This window comes from Uranotaenia lowii, chromosome 2, assembly GCF_029784155.1.
Source record: "Uranotaenia lowii strain MFRU-FL chromosome 2, ASM2978415v1, whole genome shotgun sequence".
NCBI classification, from domain to species: Eukaryota; Metazoa; Arthropoda; class Insecta; order Diptera; family Culicidae; genus Uranotaenia; species Uranotaenia lowii.
Window position 1 is genome coordinate 311,873,177 of NC_073692.1, and position 20,151 is coordinate 311,893,327.

Sequence of the window (20,151 nt, forward strand, 5' to 3'; positions counted from 1 at the left end):
TAAAATGAAATTTTGAAATAACCAACTGTGGTCTGTAAAACCAAGCACTTTTATAATTTTATTATAATCTATCAATCTATCTGAATTCATATCAATCAAAAGTTTTTCAAAAATGAAAATTAAAACTCAAATTTTTAAGAAGCATCAGACATTTGGACGACTACAGTAGTGTTTATGAAAATTGGTTTAGCAGTTTTGATTTTATAACCCCAACAATAATCCGGGTCTATATGATCCTTACCAGCTAATTGTGCTACGTTTTCTGGGTGACTCTGGTAACCCTATTCAAAAATCTAAAAGTGAGAAATTGTTGAGCTCCTCATTGAAGGAAAAGTCAGAAAATTTCATGTATCTAGCTTTAACCGTCCTTGAGATATCGATTTGGGAAAGTACAGTTTGGGTCTTATAAACCCTAACCGCAAACGAAGATTAACATAGTTTTTCGTTTCACGACATATTTGATGAACATAATTCAAAAAACTCACTAGGCCCATGGCAACCGTTCTTCAATTTCTCGGTCATTCCATGTTCACCAGATCACGCTGCACTTGGTCTAACCACATCGCTCGTTGCGCCCCTGCCCATTTCGTTCCTACCGGATTCGTAGCGAATATCTGTTTTGCAGGACAGTTGTCCGGCATTCTCGCAACATGTCCTGCCCAGCGTATCCGTCCACCTTCTGGATACTGAGTTTGACCTAGAGACGCGTGAGCTCGTAGTAATATCGCCAACTTACGTGTGTTTTGTATATTGATCGATATGATGCTTTGAGGCTATGCTCACTCCTTTTCGGGTCACGGTGTGGTTGGAGTCCCATCTTCGCATCGAAGTTGTTCTGTTGGGTTATTCTCAAGTGAGATCACCTTGCGTTCCGTCCACTAAGTTTTCCGATCACCAATTGGATGCAGCTCTGCTTTACCGCGTCGAAATTCGACCTTTCACCGGTTCACCGAAGTCAAGAAGCAGTTTCCGCAATCAGAGACAAGTTCCTAGCAACCTTTTACTAGCGATATGTTTTCTGCTTCGATTAAAGAATGATCCATGAAATTTTGCCACTTGGTTTTCTACATAATGGTACCGCTACCGAGCCTGAACAGGTAACCAGAGTTTGATTTCCGGTCTTGCATCATGCACCGTGCTTGTCCAGTCAGCGTCGGAATATCCTTCTAATTCATCTGAACGCCTCCCAGATAAAGCTGGTGATCCAGGTGATCCTTTCAAACTCGTCATCCGGCAGCCAATTAACTTTTTCTCGGGAAGTTACAAAGTAAGCTCTAAGACATCGATCTGATGCATCGTGTTGAGTTAATCGGTCTCGTAGTCTCGATTCAGGACTCAATACCGTAATCTCCCAATTGTAGAAACACATCACTTCGAATCAAAACTCGTTTACAAACTGACTTGGATTAAAGTCTTTTTCACCCGTCCTTTATACATGTAATGGGCGATGGGCGCGCTCGCAGTTCCGGTATACGATTTCTCGTGTGTTAAACAGAGAGAGAAATAGCCTTCACTCCAATTTCACTCCGATTAGCTGTCATTCTTATGGAAATCTGTGTAAGAGTAAAGAGCAGGCTTTATTCTTTTTAGCAGGCCCAATCCCAATAGTTTATTCTTTTCCGTTTATTCCCCCAACATACCACTACATGCAATCAACGGCTGGCCAATCATCAAACGAATGCTGCGCTATATCGCAGTGTCTTTAATTGCCACAGTTCATCACAATATTTGCCGCACTATCATAGTGTGCGTCAATAAAACGACAACCCATTTTTCTATTTGATTTTGTTATGTCTGTTCATAGTCATCCGTTTCAGGATCTGTCTACCACAATCGGATATCAGGTATATCCTGGGACAGACGTTGGTCCGCTTTGTTGATGTTTTTTGTTTTGAAAAATTGTAACATCACAGTTGATTTTTATTTTGCACTGTGAAGATTATATTTGTTCAATGATTTTTCGCAATAGAAATCTTTTTTTGGTCAAATTAAATCTAGAGTTTGTTTTGATTAGATCGTATAAGCCACTTGATGTGTTTCGAGAAAATCGCTGCTGACGTTTTAAATGACAATTTTAATTCTAATTTTACGAATGTTGGTCAAATTCTTTTGCAAATTCAAAAATCAAAGAAGATCATAAAGGAGAACATGTTGCTGTACTCAAAACTTGCGTTAATTTAGTTCTTGTCAATAAAGATGTACTTACGACTTATTGCATTTCTCGTTTTGCACAAACGTCCTCTTCGTCAATCGATTAGTTTGATTGATAATACTAATTCCTTTTGCCCGAATCTTTGGTATTTTTATTCGGAGTTGCTTGAAGAAATGTTCGAACGATATTGCTCTCCGATGAATACGTGGAAGCTGCCGCTGAAGCGCATCAAAATTCATGTCTTTGTGGGACTACCAATTTGGACTTTACCTGGACGTTTGCGATCGTCACCTTTGACGGACTTGCTGGTTCAACGAGTGCGAAAAGGTATCCAGCGCTTATAATTATTTTGGCTGCCCCTGTAATTAGAAAATAATAGTGGCTATGCTAAGAGGAAATTAAAGTTTCGTTGTACTCACCCAACAGCACTTCGCAGCTATTCATTTTGCTAGGAAAGCTATATGATCACTCCTACAGACGGATTTTATCCTTTTGCTTGAATTTTTATCGAATTTTGATGAACTTTTCAAGACGATGCATAACGTCGTACGAACCAACTCGCCAAAATGTTTTTTGTGTCCTTTTGCATCACGGCAAAATATGGCAACGCAAAACGACGCAAAAACCAAATTGCACTCAAAAATGAGAAAGTCAATATACGTCCTAAATTAAAATCAACTTAGTAAAGTTATTCATTGATCAAATGAAACCAAGTTTTTACCTATTATAGAATGAATCTTCATCAATCAATTGCAGTCGATAACTCAGTTTTGTTTATATTGGTTCATACGACTTAATCAAAACAAACTCTAGAAATGTTCGTTTTCAGTAGAAATTTCACATCTATATATATATAAAAAGTAATTTCCGTTTGTTTGTTCGTTTGTATGTTTGTCTTCAATAGGCTCAGCTGCCTTAAGAGCTAGAGTGCTGAAATTTGGCATGGGTGCTCATTAGGACCAGGAATGATGAAAAATGTTTTTAGATTTTCGGATGACCCCTTTTGAAGGCGGTCGTCCATACAACAACGGTTTTATTCCCACGAACCAAAAGTCATGGCACCCATTTTGTGAACCGACTTTTGTTTCCGTTCGTTTCGTTGGCGGGATTATTTTCACCATCACCAGAGCTCACATGTTGGGATAGCAAATCGAAGCTTGCTGAGCATTAAAAATTTGAAAGTGAAAATTTTGGGGGGTGTTTTTAGTACCTTCTACTGTTCAAAGCACATGCTACCGGTACGAGATATTTGGATACAATTTTTAGCCTACATTTTATTGAAAAATACAACTAGCCTATTAGGAATATATTGACTAGAATAGTAGTGGCTTTCAAAGTGCTCTTTACCGCCGCTGGGGGGCTTTGAGGGTCAACCATTTTTAAATTTTTGGAATTCCTCATAGAGAATGAAAAGTTTATTAGATTCAGAGTTTATGCAGTTGAAAACATGCAAAGTGAGTTTTCAACATGCTCAACAAAGTCATCCATATTGAAAAGTGGGATAATCTTCAACAGATATTTTCATTAGATAAGGGATGGAAAAGATAAAAAAGCAGTTAAACCTTTTGAAGATAAAACTATTAGGCCAAATCTATTCAAACTTCCTAAGAAATGATGTTTGTTAATATTAAGTTTTCAATATCTTTGTCATTTTGCCGTTTTTATACATCGGATTGGGTTGAAAATTGGCACATAGGGGTTATTTGGGACAAACAATTGAATTCACTTATCCAAATTAAAGTCAGAGGTCGACCTTAGGGGTCGTCCATATTAACTATTCACTGTTTTTGCGATATTGTCGTTATTATACATCTATTTAGATGAAAATTGGTACACGAGAGTTTTGAGGGACGATCAATCGATTTCAGGTATTGAATTCAGCGTAAGGGGCCGGCAATAGGGTCGTCCATATTAACCTTACAATATAAACCTTACAATATCGTCGTTATCATACATCGGATTGGGATGAAAAATTGCACACGGTAATTTTCAGAGACGAACAATCGACTTAAGATATAAAAGATTGTATAAGAGGCCACCAAAAGGAGTTTAACTTTTTGGCAATAATTGCGATGTTATGCGACGATCGACTCGAAATTTTTAAACGGGGTTTTTTTTTTTGGCACGGGCAATCAATTCCTGATTTCAAATGAAGTAGCAGACGACAGAAGAGGTGTTTGTTCAAAATTTTTGCAATTATAATTTAACAATTAATTCGGAAATGCATCAGGAAAATATTTGGCTACTGACTTTCACTGACTTACAAACTGTTCATAACATATTACAAGTTGAAAGCGAAACGGAGTTCGTATGGGAACAGCTAGTGTTTTATAAGTTTCAAATGCGATTTATATATAGAAACTCATATCTACCTGAAAAAAACTTTCTCAAGGGTACTGGAATTTTATTAGTTTCAAAAATTACAATGAGCATTGTTAAGAGTCTGGTTTAACGTGTGTAAACTCACTTGTCGATTGCTTGTTCTTGTCAGATTTCGTTTTTTCCAACGTTCAGGTGTCCAGTCTTCGCTGCTCTTCTGTGAATACATGTTTGTCATATTTAAATTCTATTTCTATCTACTTTCTCACTGTTAAATAACTTTTTCGATCGGGATTAAACTTGCATCTGATTTTGACGCCAAACACCTTTGAGCCTAGTCTACACTAGGAAACGGTTCGTCTCGAGACGGTCTCAGCGTCTCCATTTTCTTCGGGAGACACTGAGACCGTCTCAGGTTTCCAACAACAACAACAACAACAGACAACAAAGTTCGTCTCATAACACAAATCGCAGTTCATGTTGCCTAGTGTGGACTAGGCTTTAGATACGACGCGGTCATTGAACATGCTTAATGTTGTTGTTATTCAACGGAATAGCTCGCTAACTTTCAGCTACTCAGTTCAGAGTGACGGCTACTCAGTTGTCGCCAAAACCGCACCTACTCAGTTCTGACTAAACGGCTTTTACTCAGAACTGACTAACAGCCCTTTTCGCGACAACTGAGGCATAGTTACTCAGAATTCGCGAATAATTCTAAAGCGGATTTGGCCGCTTTTTCCATGCTAGAATAGTTAAAACCTGTATTATTATTCAGACGAATGATGGATTTCTTGATTTGATGAATAGCAAAAGTCGAAATATTGTGCATACACCTTTATTTACAAAAAAAATCCATAGTCATATTGACATTCAATCCAAATTCATTCGGACCATCATCGCACCTAGTGACCGCCTGGGTAGATTATTTTCAGCATAGTGCCCTGTAATATGAAAAAAAATCGGATTGATATCAAGAATTTAATTTCAAATTAAAATTTACCATGTAAATTTTCCAGTATCTGTTGAACGAAAACAAACGATGTCCGACCGCCTCGCACAAACTGTTCAACATTTACTCAGTTGTCGCCTTCAAGTACTCGAGTTCTCTGAGTGGCGAATTTCCTGCCGTCTGAGTAATCTTTTCGCTGATTTCTGAGTTCATTAAGATCAGCCGTCGGCTGCTTCATACATGTGGCGACGTCTGAGTAAAAGGTAGCCGGGCTCTGGGTATTTCAAATTTAGCGAGAGAGGCTGCCAAAAAACTTATAAACAATGAGAAATCAACTGTTCGTTTGACAAGCTGGGAAATAGCTGAAAGCTGCCTCCCATGACCTTTATTATTCCAGAGTTCGCTGTTTGAGCTCCAATTTCGATCGTATTTCTTTCGGGATCAGCATAAGCGCCTCCGTGCCAAAAACGTGCAGATGCTACACACCAAGCTTGGTTCCATGCAACATTTTTCTTCTTGGAAAGTCAGTTACTTCCTGAGCCGATGTCCGTGAGTTCGAGCCCAAGAGTAAATCCCACAGTTGTACCGGATAAGTTTTTCAATGACGTTCACCAACTGCATCGTTGATATAAGTCGCGAATGACATAAAAAATGTTAAAACGACTATAATCGAAACAAAATAAATGTCACAGTTCGTATGCATCTCACGGATCGATATTGTTGGCAACCATTTCAGCTCGAGTTTTGTCAGATTCTAGTTAACTCTGGTGACTTCACCGATTAATAAGGTCCGGAAAACTAGCTTCTTTTGTTTTAAAGGCCCATGGCGGTTTTCTTATTTGGATTAATGCATTAGCTCCATTGTTACCAATTGTAAAAGAACTGTAATAAATTCACTCAATACAAGACTAAATACTTAGGTGCCTAATACCTACTACAAATATCTCCTAACATACCCTCCATTTCTCTTTTCTTCTAGTTCCCTGCTGATCGTGTACGAAGGTTACGACGAACCGCCGCAAGCCACCACCATCAGCTCGGACACCGTCGACCAGCCAACTCTGCACCTGGAAGCGGAATCCAACTCCTACTGCTACGATGCCGACGCTTCCAATAGCTCGATCGAGCAGTTCAACCTGTCGTCCTCGCACGAAGACTACGGCAACACCTCTTCCTGCTCCTCGGTGCACCACAACCGTCTAAACGCCTCGATGGCCACGGTAGCAACGGCAGCGGCCGCAGCCAAGGCGGCCGCCAAGGCCAGTGCTCCGGCTGCTACGTCCGGATCCGGAACGGGCCTGGCAGCGAAAGCACCCTTCGTACCTATTTCGGAAGAAACAATCTATCCGGGTGTGGTGGATGCCAGCCCGGTCCCGATGGTGGTTAGCAGCAGTGCCGGTCAAGGTGGCCAAGGTTCGGGCCATCAGCACCAGCACCAACCTCATCAGGTCAACAGTTCCAGTCCACACTCGATGGATTCGTGGATGAACTACAGTAGCAATAGCAGTAGCGACGATTATGCGTCGGCTTTTGTGGTGCCGAGTCATGTACAAAATGTCGCCCCATCTGCAACGGTGACGTCCGGAGTGACGGCCGCTTCAGTTGAGGGTGCCAGTTCCGACTTTAACGCTGTCGGATTCAGTGGCCGGGTGGTTCCTCCCTCGACGCCGGATCACCGCCATCATCGGAAGCTGAGCGGAGTCGAGTCGAGCGAGGCCTCTTCGGCGTTGAAAAAGACTTTACCCAAAAAGTCATCATCTGAGCAATGTTGTGGAATGAGCAACAGTATTAGTATTAATAGTACCAATAACAATAGCAGTAGTGGAAGCAGCAGTTGTGGCAAGGTGCACGATCAATCGGATGCCGGATATCACGAGGACGAGGATGTAGATGATCTGGACGATGGTGGAGAGGCTGGTCCGGTCGATGATGAGGATGAACGCGATGAGGTTGACGAAGACGAGGATCATCTACTACAGGAGAAAACCTCCAAAAGACACCGCGGCAAAGACTCGGGTAGTTCTCGACAAGCTGCCAAAGTACAACGTAGTTTGCGTCGCAAACTAAGCTCCAAATCGTCGAGCATCGGCGGAGTTGGCTCTTCGGGCACGTCCGGAACCAGCACACTCGGCATGGCCGACGTTAGGATGATCGACTTTGCGCACACCACCTTCGAAATCAAGAACGGTGGCACGCTCATTTGCAGCAGCACAAATACCAAGGTGCATCATGGCCCTGACAGTGGCTTTTTGCGGGGACTGGACAGCCTCAAGCGGATCCTGACGGAAATCTGCCAGGAACACTAGGTTCTTCCTATAAAACAAAAATCCGGTCAACCGGAACCATTTGAAGGACGTGGAACACTCTCAAAGATAAAAATACGGAAAAAGTATCTCTCTGTCTCATAAATCGAAAAAAAGAAAAACAAACAGGAATCAAATTGATACGGAAGAAGAAAAATACCCGTTTTGTGACCTTTCCTTCCCCCATCTCACATGAAAAGTGTTTTAACAACCAACAAAACAAATCTTATGGTGGTTATTTCACCCAATTCCAGGGAAAACCTGGACCACAGCAAATGCCCAGGCGCCTACGCGCGCTCGGGAAACTTTCTCCTCTCCCCGTTTTTATTTTTTCTTGTGAAAATATTGTGATACTAAAAGCATTTTTTCATCCGAAGTACAGCCCATACACGTATATGAGATATAGATGGAGAAGAAGAAAAAAAAAGTATATATATTTAATATAAATTAGAGAAAATGAAGAAAAATTTGAAAAAAAAAACAAGCAAAAATACAGCACGGCATTATTTTAGAAGAAACTTCCTTCCTTTGTTTGAATGTTTTTTCAGACGTAATTTCCTCAGTTTGAACTTTCTCTTTCCCGAGTTTCCCCTTTTCAGTTGACTGCTAGCATTTTTCTTTGTTGTGCTTACTACAATTATCATACGCCCAAAAAGAATCATCAACATGAAGCAATCGTTATCTTCACCCTAACGGGAGCAGTGGAAGCATGTTGGAGGGTAGTTTGGAAGCTAGTACTTATTTCGTAGACAATTAGTGGTGCTTATCAGTATGTTTGAACCGAAGTCAAAGTATCTCTCGATGTATTGCGTTGCGGAATTTTTCCCGTCAACTCGTAGAAAAAAATAATAAGAAGGGGTGTAATTACAACAAATAAGAGTGGTGTTACTCGGAATATGGCGTGGCGACAACAATTCGTGTGGCTGGCAGGTGGCCGCCGTTATGTGACACATTAGTCGTCGGTGGTGGTGATTGAACTTTGACACTTTTTCTTCTACTGTTAGCAATGATGGAGTTTGAAAAGTTGAAAAGTTTATTTTTCGTAAAGATGTTTCCCAAAAGATGTCGCCGAACCGATTGATGAAAGAGAAAACGTGAGAACGTGATGACGTAAGTATATTGTTGATTTTTTTGTGTTTCCCAATTGCTTTGTAGTTACATTCAATTTGATAAACGAAAAGTGGCTCCAGAGACAATTTTCTAATTGCTTATTCACCCTTGAGCTATAAATAGTTATGATGTAAAGGGAAACACTAACAAAAGCAATGGCTATAATTTTCAAATTTCAAGTAATTTTGAGGAACAATTTTCAAATCTCAAGATTAGAGGTTTATTTGAAGCCTAAATCAGTGATTGATCAGTGGCTCCAGAGAGTCAATATTTCCAAAATTTCTAAAAAAAAGTTATTTGCATCCATTTTTTTTTTAATTTTGACTGAGTTACAACGAAAATGTTTTTTTGAAGTCTAATTTGAAGGTTACTGTAGATAATGATATAAAATTTGATGCCGTTTTTCCAAAATTTTAAGAAAGATTTTCACTTTTATATCCTAACATTATATTTATTTACTATCTATTATCCTCCTTTAATACTGATATATTATTATTTCGCTTTTCATCATCAAATTTTTATTATAAATCTATTTTGATATTAAGCCTTCGAAACTTTTTTTGTTTACCAATAGAACTCACTGAACATTTTCAAATATTTGAATGATTATTTTATTCTGGGCAACAATTTAAAAATTTGTCCCACTTTGGGTGTCCATTTTAAAGCCTATTTATTTCTAGGGAAATTCCGGAAATTGTCGGGAATTCCAAACATGGAATTCTCGGGAATGGGACAAGAAAAATTTATCTACCTTTTTATTTTATTGTTTCAGTTGAAAATTCTCAAATTTTAATTTGGATTTTTAATTTATTTTTTTCGTTGAAATTGGATTTTATTTTTTATTTTTAAAAGTTTTCACAAATATACGAAAATCTGCTGTTTTGAAAAATAAAATATTTTATATATGGTTCATAAATCGTTAACTTTTTGGAATTTCTCTACAGTTTTTTGAGAAAGTTGTAGATAAGGATAACCACTACTAAAATGTAGAACAAAATTATTGGAAAAAAAACTTTAGCCGGGGTCTGAAAATCATAAAAAGCTAAAAAAATTACAAGTTTTCGTAAGTTATTTGTCATTTTAGAAAGTTTTAAGCAGAAGATGAAGTTAAAATGCCTTTTTTTCCAAATAAAAATAGTTTTAATTTACACACAAGCTTGCTGAAGACATGAACACAAATTTGTCAATGTTGAGAAATTTGTAATTAACAAGGTATCATTTTTTCGATTAATTTATTTTAAGACTTTTTAACGTAAACCTATCTGACCTTTTTTTCATGCCTTCAAGCTTGTTGCAGACATCATCAAGAAATAAAAAAAAGAGATGAAAATATTGATCTTGCTCATCCAATTACTGAAATTCGAAGTATCGACATTTTTTTCCATAAGCAACCAATAATAAAAATATTTCAGTGGTGTTCAAATGTTCGTGTTTATTTTATGAAATTTGTGAATTTGAAAAGAGATAAACAAAATGATACGCAAAACATTTAACAATCTATTTTTCGTGATAATGTAGGAATTTCATTTAAAATTTGAAATACCAAAATTATTTTCATATACAAAATTTTAAGTTTGTAAGCCGTTTAGATTTTTATAATATTAATCTCTACAAATTTACAAACGAGAGCAGAAGTAAAACAATGAATGAGCCAACAGATACACATAATTTCATGCAGCGACTCAAACCAAGTAATTTCATTTCTAAAAGTAATTCTGTCAGTTCGACTATTTATATCAGCTATTTTGTTTTTTTTTTTCAATTTTTGTTCACTAGTGGAACTTTGTTTAAAATGCTAAGCAGGACTTTCAAAAACGACAGAAACATGTACAAACCGAAACTAGCGACTAAACTATTATTAAAAAAATTAACAAACCACCGGATGAGAACAAATTTGAAAAAAATTTCTATAAATAATTGGTTGATTGATTTATTTATAGAGGCTTAAAATATTTAGTTCATTCGCCTCTCATCTATAAATAATTAATTTTCATTCGAAAAATCTTTTTTATGGATTAAGTATATCGTGAAAAGTTTATTATTTTGTCATACTTTCTTTGAATAAGATGAAGGTAAGTTTAGAGAACAATTATTTGAAAACAAACGGATCAACAAAAATTTCATTCATATTTCAAAGTCATAATGAAGTCATATGAAATTCATCTGTTGGTTTAAATATAAATGTCGCAGAAATTTCCAAAAACATTTAAATTTTCAGCTGCTTTGTAATTTTGAGACCCTGGATGATTTTTTTTTTAAATAAGTTTATTCTACATTTCAGTGGTGGCAGTAATTCTTATTCTTATCTTTAAACTTTGCTTAAGAAACTGTAGAAAAAATCCGAAGGGTTTATGATCTATATGCCATATAAAAAATATTTTATTTTCAAATCATTAGAAATGTTCAGTTTTGTGTGTAAAAATTCCGATGTAGCAAAAAGTAACCTTTTGGTGAGATTGGAAAAAAATCCTCTTGAGGGTTTATTTGTTTGTAGATATACTTATATGCAACATATTTGAAAATGATAGAATATTACATTTGAATTTTTTTGTTTCCTACCACGGCCACAATAACGACTGATTGGTTGAAAAATCCTGTTTTTTATACACAATTGTTTAATTTTTTGTGAGCGTGATTCAAAGTTCCTTCAAAGTATGTTTTGTATTCCTTATAGTGTCATTAACCCCAACTTTTTTGTACACATAACCACATAACAATTTTGTGTATGATGTTTTCTTAATCAAATTTAGAAAATGTAAAGGAGGGCGTAAAACAGAATCGAGTTCCTCTAAATATTCAATAATATGAGTGTAAAGCAGCAAATAAAATGAATGAAATTTGTTTAAAATTGTGATATATTTTGACGAAATCATAGCCTTGAACAAACCACGGAATTGTGACCGGGAAAACCGGGAATTTAAAAATGAAAAAGTTGTGGTCACCCTGTAAATTCTTAGATCTTTGATTATTATTTCAAATTTAGAATCCAGCATCCAGAGCTCAGACATTAGATACGCAATATTTAAAAAATATTTCAAAGTTTTCCAACAAAAACTGAATTCCACCGAACAAGTTAGTTGAAATTCAAATTTAAATTCAATCAGAATCATGAACCCCAATTTGAGATTTAGTTTTGATTTATGGATCAGTAATTAAAATCGAAACTAATTGTTCATAATCATATTTGAAATGTCAGAAGCCAGAGCTCAATAGTAATATTCAGTAAAAAGCAAAAAAAAAAAATAAACAAATTTTTCATTGAAACTTTCACTTGAAATTTTTAGATCACATGGCGTTGTATCAAAGTAATATTTAATCAAATCCAAACAAAAAGCAAAGTTGTTGTCAAAGACTGAAAAAAAGATTGTAATATTCGACAAAATATCGCAGGATACTAGAGTTATTTTCTACTAAAATTATTTTCTCGAAGCTTTGAATTTCTATTTGTTAATATTTTATTTTCTGCAAAATATCCCAAAAAATATTCATACACATAAATGTCTACTTCTTTCGTAAAAAAAAACCTGTACGTTGTTTAAAACCGGGGAAATCATATTTAAAATATCTTACGGAAAACCGAGAAATAACTTGAAATTTGAAAATGGGAATTCGCTGGCCACCCTGTTATTGATAAATCAATCATAAATTTCGCTTTTTGAAATACACTTTTCGATATCTTTATGGAAAAAACGCCTTTAAGTAGGCAACGAATCTTAATTTTGTTGCTGATGTCGTGGCCAAGGTTGCAGAAAACAAAGAAAAATCTATAATTTCACAGAATTTTGAGCCAATTATCATCACAGAATCTGTGTCACAGAACACAGAATTTTCGGAATATTCACAGATTTCACAGAATTTTAAAATGTTGGACGTATTTTTCAAAATTCAACTTTTTATGTCAGTATAAATTTTGGATAATTATCTTTGAAATGGAATAATATGATAGAATTGGTAATGAAAATTGATTTTTCATTAGTAAAGTGTAAAAAAGACGCAATTTGACATGAATTTCGAATGAAATTGATGAAAAAGGCATCACAGAAAACAGTCACAGAATTTTAGGGTAAAATCACAGAAAGTCAGAATTTTTTTTCGTCACAACACAGAACTTTTTCGGCAACCTTGGTCGTGATATAAATGGCGGTAGATGATTTTTTTCGAATCGGCTATTGGTGCCCCTTTTGAAACTAGAACAAGGGCGATTTTTTACCATTATGCATTATCATTATTTGGGAGTCAGCAAATAAAAACAGTAGCATTTCGTTTTGATATTCAGTTGTTCTTAAAAGTTTACAAATATGAGCGTAAAACACGTGATTTTGCGCGCATTCTGCCCAAATTTTGATATGATTGACCATAAAACCTTATAGGAAAAATAACAAGTTTCCCGCAGATTTGATTAATCTTACGGTTTCTCAGAATTGAAATCATTTTAGTGAACTTTTAACATAAGAAATGACAGTAAAGCTTGTTTGCCACAATAAAAATGAAGAAAAACATCATTTAGAGCCATAGGATAGCGTATTTTCCTAGAAAAAATAGCATGTACAGCTTTCCGCACAAGTCAAAAAAGCCAATTTCTAGAAAACACGCTTCCAAGTTTTCGTGTCTCTCTGATTTTCTTTTTATTTAAATTAATAGGGGAGAATGAGAATACTTGATCTCTGGAGATACTTGATTCCTCAGCTATATCTCGAAACTGGAATGCCTTATAAAGGTCAAAGGTTCTAGAAAATTTGCCAAATAGTACAAATCAACAAATCTGTTATCTAAAAATATTTTTTTGAGTTATTGCACTTTGTTTAAAAAAACTAACAAAATGCGATTTGAAAATCTTTTTTACCGCTTAAAAATGTTTCTCACACGAAAAAATTACAATAAAAATATTTATTTATATGTGTCAATCGTATATTATGAACTTCTTAATGCCATTTTATCAAAGCAATAGTAAACTTTCAATTTTTTTTAAGTTTTCCAAAATGTATGTTATGTGTTCACTTGATCCTCGAGTCCAAAAAGGTATATTTTCTTCTGAGGATATTTTGATCATTACTTAGCACGAAATAATCAATATTTATCCAATGAATAATATTAATCCAATGATTTCCTAATTAAATGGACTAAAAAAATGCTTTGATCTAAAAATTAGAAAATCCCGCCTTATAGTATGCAATGGAAATAGAGTAGTAGACAAACTTTTACAACAAACAAAAATAGTATGGCCAAAAATGTAAATGGAACTTTTAACTTCAGATTTTGCATGATTTTTTCCAAAGCTTAGGGCACCCTGATCAAAGGATCAAGTCTCCTTGAATAAAGGATCAAGTCTCCTGTAATTTTTAAAATATTACAATTTTTTTTAGTCCTACGAAAACGCTCCTCGTTTATCAACGGATTCATTTACCGTTTTAACTGTTGGAGCATATACATTTGAAGTTTCATGTTATCAGAAAATTCAAAATATGACGATCTGCAAAATTTTCCCAAAAAGATATGATGAAAATAAGAAAAAAGGATCAAACTTCCCCAGTCTCCCGTACATAATGTTTCTAATAGACTGAACATCGTAAAATTGAACACGGAATCTATTCCTTCTAAATTTGTTTGAATATGTTTTTTTTTTCATATTTTCCAGCTATAATGTTCTAAGGCTGGAACCTGAGTTTGGATTTCAGAACAAAAGAATTTCTGTTTCAATTCTAGTTTTGGCTTCAAACGAAAAAAAAATCTGAAGAGTTCATACTTAGAATGTTACAATTTTTTTTAAATTTTAGTCATTGAATTTGTCAAAATTCCCATGTTTTCAATTTAAGATTTTATTTAAGCTTTAGCTTCTTAAACGGGACAAAGTTCAAATTTTGTAAATTATCGCTGAAGATTGTGGCTCCAGAGAGTGAGGAATTATTGTTACGAAACTGAGAGTAAAGTTTTTCAAAATTTAAATATAACAATAGCAATCATACGAACATTTAAAATCTCAAGCGAATAATAACAAATCAGTCACGTAAAACGTGAAAGAATTAACCATTAATTCGTTGAATGAATTTTGACTCAAATTCAACATTTTGAGTTTTGAATGATGTTTTAAAACTTTGCTTTTTGGAGCTTAATCTGTCTAAAAAAGAAAGCATTAATATTGATAACGTTAAACGAAATCATTCAAATTTCAACCGATACAAAAATCTTAATATGAATTTTTAACCTAAATTTTTATTCACAGCTCATAACGTTAAATTTTTTTTATTGATTCTGAATAGCATAATGCTTTTTTCCTAAATGTTCATTAATTTCTCTCAAATAGACTTAAATTAAGGTTAACAAATCCATCGGTCTCAAAAGTGGCTCCAGAGAGTGTAAACTTTTAGCAAGAGCACAGGGTGAATAAGTTGTTTCATTCCATGGTTTTTGAATCTGTTTTAGAAAAAAAAAATTATATTTTAATGTGACTGCCCGGTTTTATCCTGGTTTGTCCGGGTATTTAGTACAACATTTGAAAACAGTCCGGCCCGATAGCCCGGATTTCATTGAAAAAAGACTCGGATTTTGCCCGGATTTATTCTCTTTATTGGGCAGATGAAATGAATAAAAACAAATTTTGTTGTTGTTTTTTTTTTATTTATGTCTCCAAAACGAAATGTTTCAAGCAAATTTTAAAAAAATTATCATAAAAAAATTTCCTGGGAGTTAAAAGTACGATTTAAAACGATGAGATTTGAAAAAAAAATTCTTTCCGTTTTTCTTCTTGATTTTTGTTGAGTAATTTCTGAGTTTTGACCAAATTTTCCCGGATATTTCCCGTATTTTTGGTTGCCCGGATTTGGCCAGGTTTTCACGTAAAATTGTCCGGCCCAAAAATGGGCTGAAAAAAATTGAGCAACTTTAGACTTAAACCAAATAAAACAACAATCATTGTTTCCAACTATCAATGATTCGGTATGTTTTATTATATCTTACTTTTAATTCTGTTTTCCTTCACTGCTTTTCGTACTTTTTTTGCACTTTTTACTGAATACTGAATACTGATACTAAATCACTTCCTTAAATTCTAAACTTAGTCCAAAATTAAAGTTTCTTATTTGAACTGAGTACTCAGTCTTTTTTTAATTTTTTTAATGATATTTTAAGCGAACTTTATTTTGAAATTTTTTACAATAATGATGAATTTTAAAACAAGAAAACAACTTGGTGAATTAGAACAAGTTTAAAGAAAATTGTGGCTCCAGAGAGTTTGCAAAATATCTATACATTTCCAAGTCATCAATGATTCTCCCGTTGAAATATAGATCAACCTGAATTTAAATTATAAAAAAAATGTTTATGTAATCGTTCGTTCAAAAATAAACATAATGTGTTTGTGGAACTTTTTATACAAAAAAATCTTATAGAATGAGCAAATGTTTCTTTCAATTTTCCATTATGCATTTGATTGCATTAAAGAAATTGTGAAAAATTTTAATGACGAATAAATTTTATGAAAATTTAACCAATAAAAGGAAATAATTTTTGTTAATTTTCAAACTTCTGCATGGAAAAATGATCTTGCCTCGACTTATTTTGGGAAACAACCTTCCTGTTCTACAATTTGAGTGTATAAAAGCCACCAGATTCTCAATTCGCCCACCAATCAAAATCACCCAAGATCTCCGCTACTCCTTGAAAAACTGACTGCTCCTCCATTGTGTATTCTAGTTAGATGTTGGTTAAGGTGTATTATTTCCGTTTTTTTAGCCGATTTTTAATTTAATTTTTGACTGAAGACAATTCAATCAGTATTAGTCTTTGGAAGCAAATTTTCTGTTGAAGGTTATGATTTTTTTGGTGCAACTTAGTAATGTAAGAACCCGTTCCATTCAACTTTGTGAGGCTTTACGGAGTTGTTCAATTGTAGAAGCGCAAATTTTCAGTGGAAATGAGAGAAAAATTATTTCTCTACGACACACACACACACAACGTGAAAAAATAACGACCTGAGCTCTTAACCTTATCTTATTGTATCGATTAAGCGTGTTAGATAGAGTTAGGACTAAGGTTTAGGAATAAAAAGGGAGAAAGTGTGTTGAGCATAGCTTGTTAGTCCCTGTTTGTAATTTGGAGAAAAGTTCAAAGGAAAAACGAAGAAAAAAAACAAAAAACAAAAATTTAACTTTTATCATCCCCCAAAAGTCTAAGACAAAATGCCAAGCCAAATGGGCGAACCGAAACAAAAAAAACCACAAGACAAAACTGAACGAAACCTTATTACTATTAGAAGAAGAGAAAAAACAACCCCACAAACCTACGATATAAAAAGTATATAATTTGTAAACTCTACCTTCTCTGCAAAGTTGTACAATTTCACAGCGCAAAATGAAAAATGATGAAAAAAATATATATGCATTGTTTCGAGAAAGAAAAACAATGGATAAACAAATGGAACAAACATAACAGTTAAACAACAGACTTGAAGCAGCCCCGCAAATTAAAAAAAAATCCAAACACGACTACAAAAAAATATGAAGAGAATCTATATTTATCAAACTGAAAAGAATAAAAAACGGCACAAGTGAAATCGACAAAAAAAAAACTGTATATTGGAATACAATTTCAAACAAAAATAAATTGAGTAACGTTTCTAGTAGATGAACCACGAAAATGAACAAACGCAATCATTACAAGCGATTATTTGTTAAAGTGTCTACATTAGCTTTCCAAAAGGTCGATTGTGATTTTCACGTTAGAAAAGAATAAAACATAATTTGAGTTCCAACTTGCGTTTGGTGAAAAACAAAAATTTTTTTTATTCGAATTTTTTTTTAAATTAAATTTGAAGATACCTTTACTACACTTGTGTAGAAGTTTGAATTTTATTTTGAAATTCTTAGTCCTGATATGAATATTCATTGTTGGTGCTGCTTAGTTTTAAAAATTCCATCCGTTAAATGTTTGAATAACGAATTTTCTCCACTAACGAACCAATGTACAGAATTCCAAACTCCAAATCACAGAGCTAATAAAACTACATAAAACTAGTAAAACGAAAAAAAAAATAGCCAAAACGTACGACGAACGTTCTTTTCCCTCGCGCTAATAGAACTTAGAAACCCGATTCAAAAAACATTAACGTTAAAAACCCCCAACAACAACATAAAAAAAACAGAAAAAAGGAACATAAATCGAAAGAAGAAAAAAAAATGTATCACCCGAGTTTGCTGCTAAATTATTACGAAATATGTAGTCTTATGTTCAATTGAAAAGGTTTAAAACAGAAAAAAAAGTTCTGGTAAAGCTAAACTTTAAAGACCAGAGCGAAAATTTGTTTATGAAATTGTTCATAGCCAGCCATGGAAATTTGATGCCTAAACAAAATATTTAGCAAGAAAAAAAATTACGTACTATCAACTCAGAATCAATTTGGAAAACGTTTGTTGAAAATCGAAAGAAGATTAAAAACATTAAAAGCATTTTTGGCAATTTTGGATGAAAAAAAAACAAAAAGAATCATCTATAAACTTATGTAAATTAGCAAAAAACAATGGTTAACGTAGAGAGTTTACAGAAAGATTAAAAAAAATAACGGTAGAAGTTTGTTGCGTATTTCGGTTTTTCGTTTTTGGAATTGGTTTAGAAATTGGGAAGGATTATGAAAAAAACCTGCTGGATGAAAAACGAAGATTTGAGTCAAGATCGCAGCTAAATTCTTTATCGGAAGACAAAAGTGTTGTTATGTTGACGATATCGAGTATTGTATTTATTTGTAAAAATGATGGAAACAGAAGAAAGCAACCGTAACAATAACAAACACAGAGACAGACGGAGACAGTAAATAAAGTTTTAGAATTTGGAGGAATGTAAAAAAAACTAACGATTTTAAATTCCTTTGATGACAACCCCTCAATTAAGTAAAGCTTAGTTCATTTAAAAATGGGACACTTATGAAGTCGGGTATCTTGAAAACTATTTGTTTGATCGAAAAACTTTCTGAGAAAGAAATGAAGGCAATCTTTGAACCCGTGTTTTTTGGAGTGGAATTAGTTTAATTACACTAGTTTACAAAATTTTAAAAAAAATCGTGAACTTGATTAACTGACCAACATTTTTAATGTAAAATCGGGCGCTGAATCCGAAAATGAAATTCAAAAAAATCTCAGTAGAACCGTTTTTGAGTTATGCTCCAAATACGAAATTTCGAAAAAATTAAAAAAGTTCTTGTACTTAGATTAAAATATCTTGGAAGGCATAACAGTAATTTGAAATCCCTCTTTTGCATATTGAAGGTGAATAAGTTTTCTATCGATCATCTAAACACTGTTTTTGCGTTTGACCAACAGTATTGCTGATATTAGTGACTTTATGAGAAAAAAAATTATAAAAAAACGTATTTTTTTAGAGAAAATTTTGTTTCAACAAAAGTTTTAGACTCGATGATAGCATTTAAAAATCTGATTTTCTTTTGCGCTTAAATTTCAATTTAAGACAAAGATTTCAAGTGTTTATTTATCAAAATTGGTTGAAAATTGAAGAAGTTATGGCTACTTTACCATAACTGAACTTTTTGGAGTTTTTAATAATTTAACGAACCGCAGTACACTTATTTTAGTATAGGAAGAATGAAACATGATAAACCTCACTCGCTCCAAGTCAAAACTATTTATTAGCTTACCAAAAGGTCACATGCCAAATTTCAGGAAGATCTGACCATAGGGAGGAGTTGCTTAAGTCTCACACGTGAATAAAATTTTGAGGTATTTTGCCCGGAAGGAACGAAAATTACTGGTTTTTCATCAATAACTTTTTTCATCACTAGCTGATTGTTTTTTATGGTTGATTTTCTCAAAGCCTGAGTTGAGACAAATATTTCACCCGAAGACTGTAACTCGATTGGATTTGAAACAGAAAAGTTATTGCGGTTCAAAGGCCGCAAATTTTGTCCAACACGCAATGGGTACTTTTTACGCATTGCGTTTTATACGACAATTTTCGACCAAATATAATCTTTGAACCGCAAAAACTTTTCTGTTTCAAATCCAATCGAGTTACAGTCTTCGGGTGAAATATTTGTCATCAACGGTTTTTATATGCAGCAAAGGCAAAATTCAACAAAAACTTCGTATTTTTCTTGAATGTAATCGCATTTTCACTAAAAAAAGAGTCATTCTGTATATTTTGGATCATCTGGTAATGAGTGGAAAGGGTTTAGTGAAGCACTTACAGATTTGATTCAGAACTTAGAATAAAGAAGATCGAATTAAGTTCTCTGTGTTACGACTTTAATCATGCATTCAGAAGTTCAACGGAAAATGCAAATGAATTTTGAAAAGATTCTGGTATCAGTTTGAGAT

The 20,151-nt window shown here is 34.2% G+C and overlaps 1 protein-coding gene across 1 annotated transcript in view; it reads left to right on the forward strand.

Moving 5' to 3' along the window:
• Nucleotides 1-17,847, forward strand: part of LOC129743024 (uncharacterized) — a 95,964-nt gene extending 78,117 nt beyond the window's left edge. The window contains exon 8 of the mRNA XM_055734969.1: nt 6,400-17,847. Within this exon, the coding sequence (XP_055590944.1) occupies nt 6,400-7,726 (1,327 nt within the window). The 3' untranslated portion in view covers nt 7,727-17,847. The remainder of the gene's footprint in view (nt 1-6,399) is intronic.
• Nucleotides 17,848-20,151: the final 2,304 nt, after the last annotated feature.